The following is a 22,586-nucleotide window of genomic DNA, read 5'->3' as shown; positions in this document are numbered from 1 at the left end:
ACACTAATAAAAGAGACATACCCACATGCCCAGTTTGGTCACTGCTATGCTCACCAGCTGAACCTGACCTTGCAGCAACTTTGTTCAGCAAGAAGGAGCATCCTGAAGGTGTTTTTTGCAGATTTAACTGCTTTTGCCACCTTTTTCTCAGGCACTCCAAAGCGTGTTGCGGCAACACAGAGACGCATTCTAAAACCACCTGCAGTACGATGGAACTCTAAAAGTAGAACAGTCAATGCAGTTTGGGAAAACCGCGCTGTGCTGCTCCTGTGTATGGAGGACATACGCACACAACCAGGATGGGATGAGGCCACCATAAGTGAGGCATACGGCCTGTCAAAAAAATACCTGTAAACAAGCCTTTCTGCAACTGCTGGAATTTGTTTTCTTCCTGATGCCAGAAGTTGATGTTTGATACAAGTGAACTGATGAATGGTCTGCCAACGTTCACAATGGAACAGACGATCACTGCCCAGATGCTTGACAGCTCGCTCTTTCCACAATGTGTCATGTCATTCCCTAGATCTGACCTTGACTGTGCGGTGAAACAATGGTCTCTAGGAATTGAGGAAAAGTTGAAGTCTGAGCTGACCACTCTGTACCACCACACTGAGCTTCACACTGGTAAGACAGCCCTGTCTCTGTTAAGATCCATCCATGAGAACAACCTAGAGGAGGCTTTTTTCTGAGACCGTCACTCTGCTGAAAATTATCATAACAAAACCTACGACGACATCCGAGTCAGAGAGGACGTGGCCTTGGTGAGTGAAAGCGTATTTTATCATCCTGCCTTTGTGGTGCTGGTCCGTGCATTGATCATATTTTCGTGGTGGATCGATTGATATAGATGGTGACGAGTGTCAGTGTGTCCATGCTTATCTATTAAGGTTGTTGTCATAGAATGGATCTGTATGCCTAAAAGTCTTTCCGCTTCCTTGTGGCCTTCAGTGGTGTTGAGCTCATTGCTGTTCTTGTATGGCCCTGTAGGCACATTGGTTCTGAGCTTGGTTGCATTCCTAATTTAGGTTTTAAATGTGACAGTGGTAATTTTACATGTGTGTGAGAGAGAAGGAGAGCAATTACACAAGAAGGTCTCTCTCTCTCCAGTATGTGTACTGCAACACCTGGTGTTAAAAGTGTTTTGTGGAGCCACGCTGTTTGTTGATGTGTTAAAGGAACACATCAGTATCGAGAGGGAGTTTTGTAGCTTTACTGGTATGTATCCTATATTTTGAAATGGTACAAGGGAACAACCCCGCCAATTGTTTACATATATAAATGCCACTGCATCTTCCAGTGGGAATTATCAGGCACCTGAAAGCAGTGTCTCTGGTGAGAAGTTAAGGACACTGTAAAACCAGGGATCCCGGTCTTCTTTGTTAAGACATTATGGTCCTTAGATCTGTTCTGAACTGTTTCTCGGAGACAGTGGCCATTTGTACACAAACAATTCTCCATTACAAAGTGTTCTTCAAAAAGATATCTTCAAAAAGTTGTAAAACCTTTGAATTGGAATGAATCATTATTTGGCAAGCTAGTGTAACAGTTTTCCTTCTTCCATTTTCTGAATGCTCCACATGGGGGCTCCACACACCTGCTGTCTCTTATAGGGCAGTACCACTGTCAAAGGGAATCAATGACTTCAGTGTCTCGTATTGAGTGATGTTTACTTACATCAGCATAATCTGACATGGAGACCAGATGTGGCTTGAAAACCAGGATGCAGGAGCCTTAGAGGGTTTAACCTAGAACCATATAAAGGAGCTTCTTTCAATCAAATGTATTTTATAAAGACCTTTTGACATCAGCAGTTTTCACAAAGTGTTTTTACAGATACCCTGCCTATAACCCCAAAAAGCAAGCAACAACAAGAAACTGATGCAAAAAACTCTCTAAAAAAAAAACTCTCTAGTTGGGTTGGAATCTGGGAAGAAACCTACAGGGGAGCAAGACTCTGAAAGGGAGGCCAGTCCACTTCTGGTGAAGATCATAAGAGCACATTATCTTTTAGTACTAACAAGCCAGCTGTAGTGTGGTTAGGTAGATTTCCCTGCTTTTAGATGAGCTGATTATTATTTAGTATCCATCAGTTTGTCTAGCTCTGAGTTAGAACTCCTAAAGTATCCCTTTAAGTGTTGAGACAGATTTGTCATCTCTGAAATTAGTCAACAGATCCTTCTTCCATAATGGAGAAAGCCCTGTCTCCAGCTGTTTAATAATTATAGGTACAGTTTGGAGGTCTGTGTCTCGTGACACCGTTTAATCACAATGTATGTCATGCAATCCATATGCAGTGCATTGCTTTTAACCAGGGCAGTTCTGTTCAAAAGTGGCGCACTACATAGGGAATACAATGCCTTTTGGGACCAGACCAGAATGGTCTGACAAGCAGAAAACAGTTGCAAATATTCTCCACAGGAGGGCAGCTGATCTGACCACGGGGGAAACAGATTAGTGGCCCCAGTAGCTGAACATTTGGCTTCCATCCCAGTTTACCTCTAACAGACTCATCCAGCATCAGCACAGCGTGCTCCCCATGCTTATCTGTATGGTTCAGTACACCAATAAAACCCAATTACCCCCATAAAGAAGCAACCATTCATTCATGGTTTCACTGCCCTGGCAGGCAGCTGCTCAGATGCGTCATGCATGGAATAAGAAGAAAACAAGCGTGTCAGATCAGGGTACATCACTTTTGTTTTGACACCACACAACTGCATTAGGAACAATGTGTGCAGTCGTTTAATTTGCACTGATAGGAAAAGGTGGATTAGAACTGATAAACATGCTGACTGAACCACCAGTTTATCAACCAACCAGCTCATCTTCAGTTGATTGGAGGTTGGATGGAGATTGGAGGTGTGAGAGAGCAGGCTTGGTAAAGCGTATGATCAGGGAGGACCAAGTCACAGTGACCATGTCTTAAGAATAAAAATTGTCGTCTTGATTTCTATAAAACTACAACTATTCTATTCATTCTCTGTTTCCTGATCTTGTTTAGGCATCTTTAATGGTTTTTCAGTTGTAAGGATTCTCTGATATGCTAGATTTAAATGACTTAAATGTGTTGATGCCACAACAATATTAAATTCATGATGTTAGGTCTCATAGGTCTCACAACTCAGATTTAAGTCATTTTAAATTCATTACCCTGGACCCAACTGAAATTGAACAAGTTCCCTACCTTGGTATTTGGCTTGATGACAAGCTAATGTTTGAAACACATTCAGTAAAAAAAACTGGTATTCAAGAATTCATTCCTTTAAATTAATAGAATATGTCCATCTTTTGATAGTATAAGACGGTAAAAAGAAATACTGAAAGGAACGTTTCTGTGTTTTTTTGATTTTAGGAGATACTTTATGGTGAACTCCAAAGGTATTTGCACAATGACATGTTTTGGCTCTGCATTCGATGACTTTGGACTATAAAATGACTATGGGGTTAATGTGTAGACTGTCCGCTTTAACATGAGAGTTAATTCATATCAGTGGCCTTTTTGTATTTATTAACAGGAAACCGCAAGTTAAAATGTTGTTGTGTGGTTTTCCAGCTGTACAATTGGTTGATGGTAACTGATATAAACTCAACCTTGAATAAACCCCCCCCACCCCCACCCCCACCCCCCCCCCCCACACACACACACACACACCGTTTTCTTCTTTCTGCTGTCAAGGTCACTGGACAAATAGATGAGTATCCTATCAATGGAGAGAAACAGGAATGGAAGACAGAGAGGGAGGGACGGAGGGGAAGAGAGAGAGGGAGAGAGCGAGGGGAAGAGAGAGAGGGAGGGACGGAGGGGAAGAGAGAGAGGGAGAGACGGAGGGGGGGAGAGAGAGGGAGAGAGCGAGGGGAAGAGAGAGAGGGAGGGACGGAGGGGAAGAGAGAGAGGGAGAGACGGAGGGGGAGAGAGAGAGGGAGAGAGCGAGGGGAAGACAGAGAGGGAGGGACGGAGGGGAAGACAGAGAGGGAGGGACGGGGACAAAAGAGAGTTGGGGAGAGAGAATAGAGAGGGGAATGGAGAAAATGGGGGAAAGGGGGGAGGAGAATGAGAGACATCAAGATATTAAGTACTATATTTAACTATCTGAATGAAGACTACCGGCCTTTGGCTGAAGAACAACCAACCTTCCATTGTGGGAGGAGCAAATCGTTAGTGGATCTTAACTGATTGCTTTAGGTGGAAGCAAGATCTCATACTGATCTCCTGACCACTACAACCAGCCCACCACCATGAGGTTCCCTAAGCTGCCTAACCCAGGTCTGGATGAAAGGATCCCGTCCCACCAGGAGCTGGAGAAGTTGGAGGTGGAGGAGGCCGGGGACAGGCCCAAGTGGGACAACAAAGCCCAGTACATGCTGACCTGTGTGGGTTTCTGTGTGGGTCTGGGGAATGTGTGGAGGTTCCCTTACCTGTGTCAGAGTCATGGGGGAGGTAGGTTCAGATGTCCAGGTTTCCTTTAAAAAAAATGTGATTATATATTAGAATTATTCATAAAACTCAGTGTGATTAGTTTCAGAGTTTTAAATTGAAATGGACAATAACTGCTTTTATGGATTTAAAAAATCTAAACTGCTTTAATTTATTTACACCTAACATGCCTTTAAAAAATATCGTGCCGTATATTGATGAGTAACCTCTAATGTTTCAACAAAAAAATTTATTCAGTCATAAACATTCTAAATAAAAGTGAAAAGGCTCACATTGTGTTAGTTATGGATGACATCAGCAACCACACCAATGCAAGGTGGAGAGCAAACAGGTTAACAGGCTGACTCAGTAGGGCACAGAAGGAGAACAGAGGGTGCAGTAGGAAAACAGGGGATGCAGAAGGAGAACAGAGGGAGCAGTAGCAACACACAGGACGCAGTAGGAGAATAGAGGGAGCAGTTGGAGAACAGGGGATGCAGAAGGAGAACAGAGGGCGCAGTAGGAGAACAGAGGGCGCAGTAGGAGAACAGAGGGCGTAGTAGGAGAACAGAGGGAGCAGTAGGAGAACAGAGGGAGCAGTAGGAGAACAGAGGGCGCAGTAGGAGAACAGAGGGCGCAGTAGAAGAACAATGGGCGCAGTAGGAGAACAGAGGGCGCAGTAGAAGAACAGAGGGCGTAGTAGGAGAACAGAGGGCGCAGTAGGAGAACAGAGGGTGCAGTAGAAGAACAGAGGGCGCAGTAGGAGAACAGAGGGTGCAGTAGGAGAACAGAGGGCGCAGTGGAAGAACAGAGGGCGCAGTAGGAGAACAGAAGGCGCAGTAGGAGAACAGAGGGCGCAGTAGGAGAACAGAGGGCGCAGTAGGAGAACAGAGGGCACAGTAGGAGAACAGAGGGCACAGTAGGAGAACAGAGGGTGCAGTAGGAGAACAGAGGGCGCCGTAGGAGAACAGAGAGCGCAGTTGGAGAACAGAGGGCGCAGTAGGAGAACAGAGGACGCAGTAGAAGAACAGAGGGCACAGTAGGAGTTCAGAGGGCGTAGTAGGAGAACAGAGGGAGCAGTAGGAGAACAGAGGGAGCAGTAGGAGAACAGAGGGCGCAGTAGGAGAACAGAGGGCGCAGTAGGAGAACAGAGGGCGCAGTAGGAGAACAGAGGGCACAGTAGGAGAACAGAGGGCGCAGGAGGAGGACAGAGGGCACAGTAGGAGAACAGAGGGCACAGTAGGAGAACAGAGGACGCAGTAGGAGAAAAGAGGGAGCAGTAGGAGAACAGCGGGTGCAGTAGGAGAACAGAGGGCGCAGTAGGAGAACAGAGGGCACAGTAGGAGAACAGAGGGCGCAGTAGGAGAACAGAGGACGCAGTAGAAGAACAGAGGGCACAGTAGGAGTTCAGAGGGCGTAGTAGGAGAAGAGAGGGAGCAGTAGGAGAACAGCGGGTGCAGTAGGAGTTCAGATGGCGCAGTAGGAGAACAGAGGGCACAGTAGGAGTTCAGAGGGCGTAGTAGGAGAACAGAGGGAGCAGTAGGAGAACAGAGGGAGCAGTAGGAGAACAGAGGGCGCAGTAGGAGAACAGAAGGCGCAGTAGGAGAACAGAGGGCGCAGTAGGAGAACAGAGGGCACAGTAGGAGAACAGAGGGAGCAGTAGGAGGACAGAGGGCACAGTAGGAGAACAGAGGGCGCAGTAGGAGAACAGAGGGCACAGTAGGAGAACAGAGGACGCAGTAGGAGAAAAGAGGGAGCAGTAGGAGAACAGCGGGTGCAGTAGGAGAACAGAGGGCGCAGTAGGAGAACAGAGGGCACAGTAGGAGAACAGAGGGCGCAGTAGGAGAACAGAGGGCACAGTAGGAGAACAGAGGACGCAGTAGAAGAACAGAGGGCACAGTAGGAGTTCAGAGGGCGTAGTAGGAGAACAGATGGCGCAGTAGGAGAACAGAGGGCACAGTAGGAGAACAGAGGGCGCAGTAAGAGACCAGAGGGCACAGTAGGAGAACAGAGGACGCAGTAGAAGAACAGAGGACGCAGTAGAAGAACAGAGGGCACAGTAGGAGTTCAGATGGCGTAGTAGGAGAACAGAGGGAGCAGTAGGAGAACAGAGGGCGCAGTAGGAGAACAGAGGGTGCAGTAGGAGAACAGAGGGCGCAGTAGGAGAACAGAGGGCGCAGTAGGAGAACAGAGGGCGCAGTAGGAGAACAGAGGGCACAGTAGGAGAACAGAGGGCGCAGTAGGAGGACAGAGGGCGCAGTAGGAGAACAGAGGACGCAGTAGAAGAACAGAGGGCACAGTAGGAGATCAGAGGGCGTAGTAGGAGAAGAGAGGGAGCAGTAGGAGAACAGCGGGTGCAGTAGGAGAACAGAGGGCGCAGTAGGAGAACAGAGGGCGCAGTAGGAGAACAGAGGGCGCAGTAGGAGAACAGAGGGCACAGTAGGAGAACAGAGGGTGCAGTAGGAGAACAGAGGGCGCAGTGGAGAAGAGAGGGAGCAGTAGGAGAACAGAGGATGCAGTAGGAGAACAAAGGGAGCTGTACAGTCATGGTAAATAGCTTCTAAACAACTCTGTCTCTGGGACAGTCTAATATCCAGTTGTATATAAAACACCTTGTATATGTGTAACAGAGGACAGGCGTAAACAACTGCCTATTAGTTATTTATATAATTCTTCTGAAGCAACAATCTTGATAACTGTGACGGTGTGATTAATGCTGGTGTTTGAATTGTGGCGATAACTAGATTTATGGAGTATATAAAATGTAGCCTGTTTTGACTGATTAATGCCAATCACCTAGAGATTATTAAAAGGCTTACGTTGCATAAACGAACACTTGTTGTTGTACATTTACAGAGTTGTAGATTTGGGATTGTGAGATGATGACCTCACTAATATTACAGACAGGTCAATTTGACCCCCTCAAACCCCTAGGGAAAGAGTGAAAATCTCACGACCCATTGATCCTGATAATTTGTAACACATACCTACTTCCTTGTCCAATCACACTGATAGTATTTACTCCCAGAATTTCATACATTAGCTTTCATCAGTTAAAGGCTAAAGCCACATATTCTTTTATAGATTATTACCACAGCTTCAAGCTAAGAAGATTATCTAGAAGTGTATGAAATTGCAGATCTTGTTTTTAATTTGGCTACCGTTTTTTTTCTCTCAGGGAGAAAAGATAGGGAACATTGTCTGTAAAATACTCCCATAAACACAGAGCATGAAAAAGGGTAAACCCCATCACTACTGAAGGTTGATTTGGGTTAAATATTAGCAATAATAACAATTATCAGCAAATGCTGGAGTATCTTTTCAGACTGACGAAGCACTGACTCACGCTGAGGATATTATGGGTGACCCAGGGTCATATACATTAGGAAGGAACTCTGAAACAGGGTAGACTACAATAAGAAATGTTTGTTTTTGTTTTAGAGTCGCTGAATGTTTTGTTACTTTTCTTTTTCATGTGCTGTAATGAACTGGACACCTCATAATAGACTGGTAGTTCAGTGAACAAACGTTAGAGAAAATAATCTACATTCCTCCAAATGTCGACCATGATTTGGGTACTCCAGTCTTTGAAAGCCTACTGGTGTGCAGGTTGTGTCAAAGCCAGGCTCAACCACACACCTGATTATAAACATATTTAGTAATGACCACAGTTGATTGGCTGCATTGGCCGTGTTGGTGCTGGGTTGGAACGAAAGCCTGCACTTATCCTGAAACTTCCCAACACCAGATTCAACCAACCTTTTCCTACATCAGTGTGTTATAATCAGCAGCAGTGGCCCCACCTTCATGTGATGGCTGGTACTGTCATAACTGGAGATAACTAGTGATAAAAAGATACCCTTTGGATATTGCTAATCTCCAGGTTTCATATGGGGTCAGAGGGTCACATTATGTAGGTGAAAACGTCTTCATGCAGAAAGATGTTAGACTGTGAGGGTCATTCCCACTATGCAGTGCCCTACAGACCTCCAGGCAAGCCTAGTTCAGCTGGACCACAATAGAAAGTGTTGTCCTCTTGAGATTCGAACACGGTTCATCTCACGTGAAAGGCTGTGTCACTAACCACTACACCACACGTGTCAGTATAGCCTCTATGCTGAACAAATCCTCTTTTGCCACTGGCCGTTTGAACAGCTTATTAGGCAGTAATAGTCTTTACCAGTATCTACTAACTTACTGGAATAGTCATAGGAATTGAACAAATGCTAGCGAGTCTGACAAAGCTATTTCCTTTCATGTTGTTCACAATATATTTGAACTTGAGCCTTCCACGTGAGAGGTACTGTGTTTAACCATAACACCACAGCATTACGCATTTCACCAGTTGCTAAACACTATTGAGCACTGTGTTAAACTGACTAATGTTTCTTATTAAGTTTACCTCCACCAGAAATATCATCTATGAGCTGTTAGCTTTTGCCACTGGCTGTTTGAACAGCTTATTAGGCATTAATAGGCTTACTGGTATCTACTAACTTCTTATGAATAATCATAAGAATTGAGCAATTGCTAGCGAGACTGAAGATGAACTATTCCATGCCAGAAACAGTCACAATATAACCGTACAAAGTTTCAGCCAGCGAAGTTGTCGTCAATACGGAATAATTCACAAAGCGTACTTCACTTCACCTGTGAGGAGATACAAACTCGTGCCCTACAGTTCACAAATCCGCTTCTCTAACCACTACGCTATTTAACAAGGGGTAGACAGTCAGTCAGTCAGTAAGAGACATTCATTCTTCTTAAACAGGTGGTCATTCAGCAGAGAGCAGTAACAAAGGGAGCAGACGTTGTCAAACAAACGTTGTCAAACAGACGTTGTCAAGCAGACGTTGTCAAACAGACGTTGTCAAGCAGACGTTGTCAAACAGACGTTGTCAAACAGACGTTGTCAAGCAGACGTTGTCAAACAGACGTTGTCAAGCAGACGTTGTCAAACAGACGTTGTCAAACAGACGTTGTCAAACAGATGTTGTCAAGCAGACGTTGTCAAGCAGACGTTGTCAAACAGACGTTGTCAAGCAGACGTTGTCAAGCAGACGTTGTCAAACAGACGTTGTCAAGCAGACGTTGTCAAGCAGACGTTGTCAAGCAGGTTAATGATTGTAACTGGATAATCTAACACTGAAAAATACCTCATAATCTAATAGGGGAATGAACTGAAATGGGAAGGTTGGTGCATAGGAACAAGAGTGTGTGCACAGGTGTTTAGAATTTGTGTTCAGGTGATCTAGGGTGTCTGCTGTGTTCAGAGGATCTAGGGAGTGTGCTGTGTTCAGAGGATCCAGGGAGTGTGCTGTGTTCAGAGGATCCAGGGAGTGTGCTGTGTTCAGGTGATCTAGGGTGTCTGCTGTGTTCAGAGGATCTAGGGAGTGTGCTGTGTTCAGAGGATCCAGGCAGTGTGCTGTGTTCAGGTGATCTAGGGTGTTTGCTGTGTTCAGAGGATCTAGGGAGGGTGCTGTGTTCAGGTGATCCAGGCAGTGTGCTGTGTTCAGATGATCCAGGGAGTGTGCTGTCTTCAGATGATCCAGGGAGTGTGCTGTGTTCAGGTGATCCAGGGAGTGTGCTGTGTTCAGTTGATCCAGGCAGTGTGCTGTGTTCAGGTGATCCAGGCAGTGTGCTGTGTTCAGGTGATCCAGGGAGTGTGCTGTGTTCAGGTGATCCAGGCAGTGTGCTGTGTTCAGGTGATCCAGGGAGTGTGCTGCGTTCAGGTGATCCAGGCAGTGTGCTGTGTTCAGGTGATCCAGGCAGTGTGCTGTGTTCAGGTGATCCAGGGAGTGTGCTGTGTTCAGATGATCCAGGGAGTGTGCTGTGTTCAGGTGATCCAGGCAGTGTGCTGTGTTCAGGTGATCCAGGCAGTGTGCTGTGTTCAGGTGATCCAGGGAGTGTGCTGTGTTCAGGTGATCCAGGGTCTGACTGCAGTCCTTACACTATGTGATAACAGGGAAACAGTGTGTCAAATATAAGATCACTTAATACCATATTCATGTTAAAACGAATTTTTGATGAGCAAGATTTTAACTTGGACAACAAAATAACAAAGAAAGACATAATATTCTATCATTTTATGTCTTAAATCTAAGTTAATGAGTAATACCTTAGGTAAAATCACCCACATTCATTGAAAAATACGATTCAAAGAATTATAAATCTCTAAAGAATAAAGGAAACCTGCCCTAATATTTAAAAAAGTTTATAATTTACATTTCCCTGATATTTCCCTGAGGACAGAAATGGCACTGAATAGTGGGAGCTACCTTGGACATTTTTTCAATCACACCCATCGTCCAGTTAATCTGATTGGAAAGATTTTGTATCTACGATAGATGATCTTCAGTGTTTGACCTAGTCAGTATGAGGTCACTGAGAGGAGATAGTTCACAGTATCTTGTAACACAGTTTACAACTGTGGAGATCCTGCCTGGTGAGAAACACCCATGCGTGTGTTTGCTTAGAAAGGACACCTAGCAGATTGTATGCTGTCAAAGTTCAGTTGGCAGGGCTTGTGGGAATGGCAAATCAAGTACAAATTTGTCATGAGTCATGCTGAGAATGTTGGCTGTGTGTTTTCAGTGTTCTAGGCTGTCGAACCCCAACTATGGACGTTTTATTCATTTCACTTTCTACATTGATATACACGTTTCAAACAGCAAGAGTGAGAGTCAATGGTGTTATGATAAATCCAGCCAACTAATTATTTCTTTTTCCGATTGTATCAATATCAGTTCTGTATCAGTCTGTTTTTTCCTGCCAATAAACATAGTTGATGAATCAAACAATCAAATGATTTAACTTGTCTAAATGTGCAATTTGATGTGTATCTTTCTTAAAATGTTGAAACCCAAATGGTGTTCCTTAAATAACATTATTTCTTAGGACAGATAATCTTTCTGTGAAATAGATTCCCTACCTGGCCGTTACCTGGCTGTTACCTGGCCATTACCTGGCCATTACCTGGCTGTTACCTGGCTGGCAAACCACCTAAAGACAATGACCAGAAATTGCAGTCATTTTCAATATTCTTTGGATATATTACGTATTTAATGTTTCTGGCCACTTGTTCTATTGAAATCTAATTTTAATTCATGGAAATAACTAGACCAAAAACTGACCAGCCAAACAAACACTTTGCTGTCCAACGCCACCCTCCAATGTTTTCTGCAGATCTCTGAGTCATGTTGATGCCACACTTTCCCAATGCAAATGGAAATAGAAAAGTGCATCTACATATTATCTTTAAGTTATTGAAATTGAAATGTAATCCTGATAACTCTTGTTAGTGTGAAATGGACTCACATAGTTCTCAAATTCCTCCTCCTCCTTTATCAATTGTTTTCAGAACTCAGTCACATGGATTGTCTCTGTGTGGGAGTGGACTTTAGGCCTGAAGATTAACCTGGATCTCTAATCAGCAAATCATTGATATGTTCTGTGAACTAAATAGTAGCGGATCCTGTTGTTCTTTTTAAAGTGCACTAGTTGGGACCAGAGCCCTCTGGTATTCCCTAGGGGCCATGGTCAAAAGTAATGTTCTAGAAAGGGAAAGGAGGCATTTGTGACACACAGTCTGTTTAAAGAGAGTCCTAAGGAAGGTTATTTAGAGTCTGTTTATTGAGAGTCCTAAGGAGGGTTATTTAGAGTCTGTTTAAAGAGAGTCCTAAGGAGGGTCATTTAGAGTCTGTTTATTGAGATGGATCTTATTTGTTTACTATTCACTTGCTGAAATCTTCTCCACAGGCAAAGTTCTCTCCTTCGTTATTTTAAGCAACAGTCGTTGAAAAGTGGTTGAAAGCAAGTTTTAAAGATGTTGAAAATATGTCTTTCAAATGAATTTCCTTAGTGGTAGAGGTTGTAGTATTTGCAGAGCAGAATTATAGATTGTCAGTTTGATAGATTTTCAGATGCTTTGTGCAATCTAAGTAGAATGGTGGTCCATATCTGGCAGGATTATTGACATAAAAAGGTACCTGTCAATCACATAGTACATGTACATGACTTATCACTGGCTGTTGATTAGATAATTCATATTATTTCCAAATTCCATTCTGTATTTCTGGTTGATCCCCAAACTGTTTTCATATTTCTATATTTTTAAAATGTAGTTATAAAAAAAAAATTACAGGGTGACTCATCACTTACCAATGACTTCAATGCATCAGGAAAGTGTGTCTCCAAACCAACTCATATTATATCAGAAGCTCATTCTGGATAATGTCTCTTAGTTGTATTTTATGTCCCATCAGTCCACATTGCTGTAGATGCAAACAGCTCATATAACAAGAAAAAGCACCAGGCAAGCCTAGTTCAGGCAGCCCATGATTAGAAGGGTCTGCCGTGTGAAAAGTTGTGTCTTTAACCACTAGGCCACCAAGCTAGATGTATGCCGTGTGAAAGGTTGTGTCTTTAACCACTAGGCCACCAAGCTAGACGTATGCCGTGTGAAAGGCTGTGTCTTTAACCACTAGGCCACCAAGCTAGACGTATGCCGTGTGAAAGGCTGTGTCTTTAACCACTAGGCCACCAAGCTAGACGTATGCCGTGTGAAAGGCTGTGTCTTTAACCACTAGGCCACCAAGCTAGACGTATGCCGTGTGAAAGGCTGTGTCTTTAACCACTAGGCCACCAAGCTAGACGTATGCCGTGTGAAAGGCTGTGTCTTTAACCACTAGGCCACCAAGCTAGACGTATGCCGTGTGAAAGGCTGTGTCTTTAACCACTAGGCCACCAAGCTAGACGTATGCCGTGTGAAAGGCTGTGTCTTTAACCACTAGGCCACCAAGCTAGATGTATGTGTGTCGGTATTGCGTTAGATCATTTTGTCGCGCATTAAAATCACGCCAAGTTTTACTATTTTGCCAGACACCACTAAGCACTGTGTTCAACTGACTAACGTTTCTTATTAAGTTTGCTTCCACCACAAATAGCATCTATGAACTTTATGGCTTTTGCCACTGGACCTTTTAACAGCTTATTAGCCAGTAATAGACTTACTGGTATCTACTAACTTAGTACTTGAGCCATTGCTAGCGAGACTGAAGATAAACTTTACACTGCCAAAATTATTTAATTTCATGGTACAACAATGCTATTTTTTCTTTCATTTGTGAGTAACATTGATACAATAACAATCAAAATAGGTGATGATAACTGACTTTTTCATCAAGTTATAAGATGAGAGAATCGTGGAAACCCCTCCTCTTTTACTGACCAGGGGGATGTGATCTAGCCTATATTACCCCAAAAAGCACCGATGCGTACTCCATAAAATCCACCAGAAATAGTCGGAATATGACAGTAATTTTTTTATTTCAGGCTTAATATTACATAGCTTCTGATGGTTGTGGTCAGTTTTTGTAGACCCTGAACAAATCCTAATGCATAATGTGCTTTGACGGCGGTGAGGCTCAAACACCGGTCCTCTGCGTAAAGGTCTGTGTCTCTACTTACAAAGGTCAGTCAGGCATTCATTCACTCACTCATTTACTTTTCTTGCTGGCTGAGCTTTACACAGTCTGGCAAAAATATGTTTTTATGGTCCAGTAGGCATCATTTAAAATAACACCTGCAGACATTATTCACAGACACATTATCCACAGACACATTATTCACAGACACATTATTCACAGACACATTATCCACAGACACTTTATCCACGGACACATTACTCACAGATAATTTTCTCTGTAACAAATCACAAAGTCAAAAAAGAAGTTTGGGGGGAAGCACAGAAAAAGTGAAGAGGTCACTTGTAAAAACAGTGAATCCTCCTTCAATTATATTCCACCCTCATTCCCTAGTCATAAAGTTTCTAGCAAATTAATAATTTACAAGAGAGCAGTACATAGATTACACCAAACCAGGTCATTGGAAGTGGTCAGCCTTCGCCAAACCAGGTTATTGGAGGAATCAGCCAACAACTACATTAAAACAGAAGATTCCGTCAATGGGGACTTCCATTCTCTAACTATCTATATGTCTATTGAACCTGTCAGTGAGGCATGTCGGTTCCACAAAACCTGTCTATCTGAACGTTTCACAGTGTTGTACCATGCTGATCGCTGCTCGGGCTCAGTGGAGCCTTCACCGTATAAAGTTGGTCTTTGGCATCTGTGAATGGCTTGGTCTCAGGTGTCTGACAAACATGGCATTGACAGTCAGAGGAATTGACTTTAGCACACGTGATTAGGCCTTTATGTTAATGTGGCCTCTGATGTCTCCTGGTCTCACATTCTTCACCACCTCTTGCAGGAGCGTTTATGATTCCATTCCTGATCCTGCTGGTTCTGGAGGGGATTCCACTGCTCCACCTGGAGTTTGCTATCGGACAGCGCCTCAGGAGCGGCAGTGTTGGTGTGTGGACGGCCATTAACCCATATCTGACTGGTGTTGGTGAGTCTAAAGCCCCGCTTGCACCTTGTTCTAGAATATCTACTTTCTTCTGATCTTGTCCACATTAGGATTGGGTAACAGCAATGTAAACAATTAAAAGATGCAATGGGATCTGATATGGATCAGATCATATAAGTGTAAAAGACATGAACAGGAAGAAAGATGCACTCCCTATTAGCCCTAATAACTAATATGAAATGGACTCCCCATTAGCCCCAATAACAAATGGACTCCCCATTAGCCCCTATATGAAATGGACTCCCCATTAGCCCCAATAACAAATGGACTCCCCATTAGCCCCTATATGAAATGGACTCCCCATTAGCCCCAATAACAAATGGACTCCCCATTAGCCCCTATATGAAATGGACTCCCCATTAGCCCCAATAACAAATGGACTCCCCATTAGCCCCTATATGAAATGGACTCCCCATTAGCCCCTATATGAAATGGACTCCCCATTTGCCCCTATATGAAATGGACCACCCATTTGCCCCTATATGAAATGGACTCCCCATTTGCCCCTATATGAATTAGACTCCCCATTAGCCCCTATATGAAATGGCCTCCCCATTAGCCCCTATATGAAATGGACTCCCCATTAGCCCCTATATGAAATGGACTCCCCATTAGCCCCTATATGAAATGGACTCCCCATTAGCCCCTATATGAAATGAACTCCCCATTAGCCCCTATATGAAATGGACTCCCCATTAGCCCCTATATGAAATGGACTCCCCATTAGCCCCTATATGAAATTAACTCCCCATTAGCCCCTATATGAAATGGACTCCCCATTAGCCCCTATATGAAATGGACTCCCCATTAGCCCCTATATGAAATGGACTCCCCATTAGCCCCTACTCCCACCACACAGGCTGCACAGGCCAAGCGTAGTGCTCTAAATGAGGTAATGGGTCCCCATTTGAAACTCACCCCCACATGGCCTGATGTACATGTGGTTAAAACACATTGAGATGTGCCAGCTTGTGTCTTTCAGGCGTCGCCTCCTTGTTCGTCTCCTTTCTGGTTGGGATGTACTACAACACTATAATCGCCTGGGTCATGTGGTACTTCTTCAACTCCTTCCAGGACCCTCTGCCCTGGAGCCAATGTCCTGTCAACGCCAACCTGACCGGCAAGTCACGCCTCTGCAAACACGTTTATTAGAGTGTTTTTATCCGACCTCGATAGTGTGAAGGAGCTTGGTTTGTCTGACCGTCTGTTTTAACCATGTGTGTCACCCCTGTAGGTGTAGTTTCAGAGTGCGCCCGGAGTTCCCCAGTGGATTACTTCTGGTACAGGGACACCTTGAATTCCTCCACGTCCATCGGGGACTCTGGGGGACTGCAGTGGTGGATGGTGTTGTGTCTACTGTGTGCCTGGCTGCTTTTGTTCGTCTGTTGTCTCCGGGGAATCGAGACCACTGGCAAGGTACGGTACCGCGGTCTCCTCAGGTCCAATCCAGAAATTGACATAGTAAATAAATACAATCATCTAATACACATGTCCCTTTCACTAATATATAGTGGCTAGGAATCTAACCCATATTGCAAAATCCCCCCTGAATTTCCATTACTAGCTAGTTTTGCTCTCTCTTCTCAGGCTGTGTACATAACATCTACATTACCCTATGTTGTCCTCACCATCTTCCTGATCAGAGGATTGACTCTCAAAGGTTCTGTGGATGGAATCATATTCCTCTTCACTCCAGATGTGAGCATTGCTTTCTTAGAGTAACAGTCAAACACAAAATATAATCTATTTTACATATCTGCCGGCCGGAGATGTCTTTCGTCTATATGAGAAATTCCTCTTTCTTAAAATAATATTCCTTTTGTTCCAGTAATTGTATTGCACTGTAGGAAATGCTAGCTTTTAGTGCAAACTGTTTTATTAATTGGATAGTTTTGCATATTAAATAAAATAAATATATATATATATATACATATATATATTGTTCTTAGTCATTCATTATTATCCATGTAATCATTTACAGGATTATTTCCTGGCTGTTAGCCGATGGGTCAAATGAGGATCCAGTTCTGTGTACATTGATCATTATCTTCTGACAGTTGACCGAGTTGCTGAACCCGTCCACCTGGCTGGATGCAGGGGCCCAGGTGTTCTATTCCTTCTCCTTGGCCTTCGGAGGGCTCATCTCCTTCTCCAGCTACAACTCGGTGCAGTATGTATCTCCAACTGTAACCACAGTATTCCCCAACACCTGTCTTCCACATGACACCCTTTACCCACTACTACGTAGCTCTTTGAGCCCTGGTCAATATTAGCGCACTTGCTAAGAAAGAGGGTGCCACTTGGGAAAAAGCCAGTGTGTGGGCATCCCAAAGACAGATCCATCTGGACTCTTCAGTGACTCTTCTGTTTCTCCAGCAACAACTGTGAGCAGGATGCAGTCATCATCTCCATCATCAACGGCCTCACGTCCATCTACGCCGCCACAGTCATCTACTCCATCATCGGCTTCATGGCCACTGAGAAGTTTGACGCCTGTCTTGGAGGGTTTGTGTTTTATTCAGGCTACACTGGACACTGAAGTGGCGGACAGAAATGTCTCCAGATGATGATTGGTGTAATAATATGAATCACTGTGCATTGCTAGATAAAGGCACCACGTGGTGGGTGTGTGTTTTGTGTTTTATCAATAAGCTAAAATAGTTCTGCAAATACCATCTGTTTCACACTGTTATCCCATCCAGAAACATCTTGACCCTGCTGAATGCATTCAACCTTCCTGAAGGAAATATTACAGAAAACAATTATGAACAATCCCTACAGAATTTAAATGGCACCTTTCCAGAGATCATCAATGGTCTAAACCTCAAGACCTGTGACTTGCAAACATTCCTCAGTCAGGTATTGAAATGTTAGACATACTGTCACCAGACTTTAAAAGCATTCTTTCATTTCAGTTGGCCCCATATTAGCACAAAATGTGCAATTACTGTACATTTGTCACTAGAACGTTACAGTTATCAAACACTCCAACATGGAGAAATTCTTTATGCTTGGTGCTTCTTCCAGGGTGTAGAAGGGACTGGTCTTGCATTCATCGTCTTCACCGAGGCCATCTCCAAGATGCCAATCTCTCCAATCTGGTCCGTCCTTTTCTTCATCATGCTCTTCTGTCTGGGGCTGTCCACCATGTTTGGGAGTATTGAAGGGACGGTGGTACCCCTGCAGAACCTCAATATCTTCCCCAAAAGGTGGCCTAAGGAGGTGTACACTGGTAAATATTTCTCTTTGGAATCATTAAACCTTAATCAGTTAACCTGAATAAGTTATCCTAAATCAGTTAACCTGAATCAGTTAACCTGAATCAGTTAACCTGATAAGCTTTAGTGGGAGTGACCATGTCCGTAGTGGGAGTGACCATGTCCGTAGTGGGAGTGACCATGTCCGTAGTGGGAGTGACCATGTCCGTAGTGGGAGTGACCATGGCCTTACTAGGAGTGACCATGTCCGTAGTGGGAGTGACCATGTCCGTAGTGGGAGTGACCATGGCCTTACTGGGAGTGACCATGTCCGTAGTGGGAGTGACCATGTCCATAATGGGAGTGACCATGGCCTTACTGGGAGTGACCATGTCTGTAGTGGGAGTGACCATGTCCGTAGTGGGAGTGACCATGTCATTAAATGGGATTTACTTTCCTGAGTGAAGATATATTGATTGATTTTGTCAAGTAAAGCCATGTTTCTGACATTTTACTGCCACCATATTAAAAAAAGAGAAGTTGACTAGCTTACTAACTTCAACACTACATGCAACTACTGTAAAAGTAGCTACAGTTGTGATATTGTTGTCATCACATTAATATGGGCTTTACTAAAGGAGGAACTGCCTTGTTCTGTCGCACGTGCAGAGTGTGACGGCTGATTGGTCAGTAAACTGAAGAAAACATTGAAGGTTTCTGTCCTCTGTTTCAGGCATCGTCTGTTTGGTGTCCTTCACCATCGCCCTGATATTTACCCAGCAGTCTGGGAACTACTGGCTGGCTCTTTTCGACAAATTCGCTGGCTCCATCCCTCTCCTCATCATCGCCTTCTGTGAGATGGTAGCTGTGGTCTACATCTATGGCATAGACAGGTGAGTGGTAGAAGTGCTCTCTGGTGGCAGGTACCTGAATATAGTTCATCTTAATGATTGCAAAGGTGACAGATTGACTACTTAACAAGCTAAATCTCCCAATCTATTCAGCTTTATGGGATTAAGTATCACATTTGTGAACTCCTTAATCATCATATGGGGCATTTTCTAACCCTGTTGATGAGAAAAGACATTTGAGCTCTCCAGCTGCCTACTGTGACATCTTTTTGCAAGTCTGTAATGATACAGCCATCCACTAGACAGAGGCAAAACTATGCATATTCATTTAAAAACCTTTTTTTATTTCTGATTTTAAAAAGCGGTGGGAAATAAGTAATATTAAGCCAATACATATGTACCCAAAATCAAGCACTGTCAAAGCAAGAGCCTTTATTATGTCAAATAATACCTTTCATTTCCCCTGAGTGTCCCAGCGAGTCCTTAATGGCACAAATACAGTAATGGTTCCCTGTGTAATGTATTAACTCTGACTGGAGACCTGTTGATGTTGTGTGCTGGATAGATATGGTGCATAATATAACGTGTCTCAGTTGTGGAGGTTTGAGGCTGATTAAATTGTTTTCTTGTTTAGGTTTAACAAAGACATTGAGTTCATGATCGGACACAAGCCCAACATCTTCTGGCAGGTGACCTGGAGGTTTGTCAGCCCGCTGATCGTCTTTCTCATCTTTGTTTTCTACCTCATCACCAATATCAGCTCCACTTCTACATACATCACCTGGAATCCAAGCTCGGTAAGTTCCTTGACTGAATTCAAATCAGAACCCTTTTGCACAGCTTTGTACTTTCTGGTAAAGAACAGCACACAGACCAACACACACCACATATACAAACATCTCCGGGGAAAAAAAGTTGAAAAGGAAGATTCTGAGTGAGGAACAGAAGGGTTAAAATCTCCAGGAACAAGGTAGTAAAAAGCTGCCAAACGCGCTTCAAAAAAGTACTGAATAAAGGCAATAGATACTAATTCACATGAGGACTCTATTTATTATTTATTATTTCAAATAAGTTGGATGTGTTCAACCAGGCTTCAACATTCCAATGTCATGGTGACCTCTTGCTAATGTGAAAACACTCTCAAACTATACTGAACATAAATATCATATTTGGATAACTTCAGCTCATTGAACATGTTGTATGTATTAATTTGTTTTGTGTGAACATGTTGTATGTGTATATATATTTTTTCAATACATTTGGATACGATTAGGCAAAGGTTTGCATCTTGATTGTGTTCTCATTGACCTTCTGTCTCTGTGTTTCTGCAGCCAGACTTCCCTGCCCTGGAGGTGTTAGAGTATCCTCAGTGGATCTACATCATCATCTTCATCCTGGCTGGAGTCCCCGCCCTCATGGTACCTGGAGTGGCCATATTCAAATTCATCAGGAAGTCCTGCTGCAGGAAAAACAGCTATAGAGCAGAAATTGACACTGTCTCTGCCAAAGTTACTATATGAAGCAAGAATGTTTTAGAACGCCATGCCACCATCATAGCATGGGACAACTGAGCAGAACAGAAGGATTCATAAAAATTATTTATAAATATAAATTATTTCATCCAGCCAACTCATGAAGTTGAATAACTTGAAGGGATATTTCGTTTTTTAGCATGTTGATCTAATTTTCCACTTTCATATTGGAAGCTTCATCCAGGCAGTCAAAGTTTCATTTCATTTCAGAGTATTTGGCTGATTGTGTCCACAAGTCATGTAGCCAGACACAACAAAACACCCACCTTATCTGGCTGAGGTCTTTAAATGCAGGTCCATGTAAAAACACTTCCATTATTTCCACGATTTCCACAATATTGATCATAAATGTTTTTAAATGTGTAAAAATTATAAATATTAAAACATTTAATATACAGTGGGGAGAACATGTATTTGAAACACTGCTGATTTTGCAGGTTTTCCCACTTACAAAGCATGTAGAAGTCTGTAATTGTTATCATATGTACTCTTCAACTGTAAGTGACGGAATCTAAAACATTGTATGATTTTAAAGTAATTAATTAGCATTTTATTGCATGGCATAAGTATTTGATCAGAAAAGCTGAACTTAATATCTGGTACAGAAACCTTTGTTTCCAATTACAGAGATCAGACGTTTGCTGTAGTTCTTGACCAGGTTTGCACACACTGCAGCAAAGATTTTGGCCCACTTCTCCATACAGACCTTCTCCAGATCCTTCAGGTTTTGGGGCTATCGCTGGGCAATACGGACTTTCAGCTCCCTCTAAAGATTTTTCTATTGGTTCAGGTCTGGAGACTGCCAAGGCCACTCCAGGACCTTGAGATGCTTCTTACGGAGCCACTCCTTAGTTGCCCTGGCTGTGTGTTTCGGGTCATTGTCATGCTGGAAGGCCCAGCCACAACCCATCTTCAATGCTCTTACTGAGGGAAGGAGGTTGTTGGCCAAGATCTCACGATACATGGCCCCATCTATCCTCCCCTCAATACGGTGCAGTCATCCTGTCCCCTTTGCAGAAAAGCATCCCCAAAGAATGATGTTTCCACCTCCATGCTTCACGTTGGGATAGTGTTCTTGGGGTTGTAATCATCCTTCTTCTTCCTCCAAACACGGCGAGTGGAGTTTAGACCAAAAAAGCTATATTTTTGTCTCATCAGACCACATGACCTTCTCCCATTCCTCCTCTGGATAATCCAGATAGTCATTGGCAAACTTCAGACGGGCCTGGACATGCGCTGGCTTGAGCAGGGGGACCTTGCGTGGTCATTGACCAGGTCCTGCCGTGTAGTTCTGGGCTGCCAATTTTTGTTAACTCTCACAGTTGAAGTGTACCTATGTACAAATTACAGACCTCTACATGCTTTGTAAGTAGGAAAACCTGCAACATTGGCAGTGTATCAAATACTTGTTCTCCCCAATATATATTAATTGTGAGTGAAACTTACTTTTTCTTCAAAGTCTTTGAGCTTTTTCAGAAGTAAGGCTTTATCTTCCACAGAACACCACAAAATTCTAGTGAAGGATACTGTGTAGAATATACATTATGTTTATACTTGAATACTAAGTATTCCTGTAACCTTTTAATCTGACAACACATTCAACTTGTTTTTCACTGTTTCACTTCATCATTTAGAAAGTCTTCAAAAAGCTATGGCCTTTGACTTTCACCTGGAATTATTGTGCCCGATAAAATGAATTCAACCATATGATCTGGTACACAATACAAGTATTGTCAAACTAACCACCAGTATTTATTGACCAGCTGGTTGATGTCAATCAATTCCCAAAAATAAATTAATATAAAAATCAATGTAAAAAGCATGTATGGTTTAAATTTTAAACTGGTAAATATGTCCATATATATTTACACATAGTTTTAGAAACATCAACCAAAAATATTTCATCTTCTACTGTATATTACTTTACCAAGCACATTGTTTCTGATGGTCAAACTGTTAAATTTGTTAATGTCTTAATAAACACACTGGCCATTTAAAAGCTTGAGGCTTTTTTCTGAATAGTGTCATTTTGTTTTTGATACACCAATTTTCTGCCAATAAAATATAGAAAAGGTACACAAAACTGACCTGATTATTATCTTTGGGCTTTGTGGAAGTCTGGAGGTCTCATTCTATATTGTAGATCTGTGTACATATATTTATT

At 43.1% G+C, this 22,586-nt stretch overlaps 1 protein-coding gene across 1 annotated transcript; it reads left to right on the top strand.

Moving 5' to 3' along the window:
* The first annotated feature begins 4,029 nt into the window (after positions 1–4,029).
* LOC105027738 (sodium-dependent neutral amino acid transporter B(0)AT1-like) lies at positions 4,030–20,841 on the top strand. Its single transcript, XM_029122848.2, has 12 exons — positions 4,030–4,438; positions 14,684–14,824; positions 15,825–15,962; positions 16,077–16,258; positions 16,430–16,540; positions 16,900–17,012; positions 17,219–17,347; positions 17,545–17,701; positions 17,870–18,074; positions 18,773–18,932; positions 19,525–19,687; positions 20,222–20,841. Exons 1-12 carry the CDS (start codon positions 4,237–4,239, stop codon positions 20,408–20,410), a joined length of 1,890 nt encoding a protein of 629 aa, XP_028978681.1. The 5' UTR covers positions 4,030–4,236; the 3' UTR covers positions 20,411–20,841.
* The last annotated feature ends 1,745 nt before the right edge of the window (positions 20,842–22,586 follow it).

Source organism: Esox lucius, chromosome 10 (assembly GCF_011004845.1).
Source record: "Esox lucius isolate fEsoLuc1 chromosome 10, fEsoLuc1.pri, whole genome shotgun sequence".
NCBI lineage: Eukaryota > Metazoa > Chordata > Actinopteri > Esociformes > Esocidae > Esox > Esox lucius.
This window is presented reverse-complemented; position numbering and strand designations above follow the sequence as displayed.

Bases quoted from the DNA above. Each gene is read 5' to 3' on its own strand.
- LOC105027738 (XM_029122848.2), top strand. From the start codon at position 4,237: ATGAGGTTCCCTAAGCTGCCTAACCCAGGTCTGGATGAAAGGATCCCG. The intron at 4,439-14,683 runs GTAGGTTCAGAT...CACCTCTTGCAG, and splicing joins GTGTCAGAGTCATGGGGGAG to GAGCGTTTATGATTCCATTC. The intron at 17,702-17,869 runs GTATTGAAATGT...TGCTTCTTCCAG, and splicing joins TGCAAACATTCCTCAGTCAG to GGTGTAGAAGGGACTGGTCT.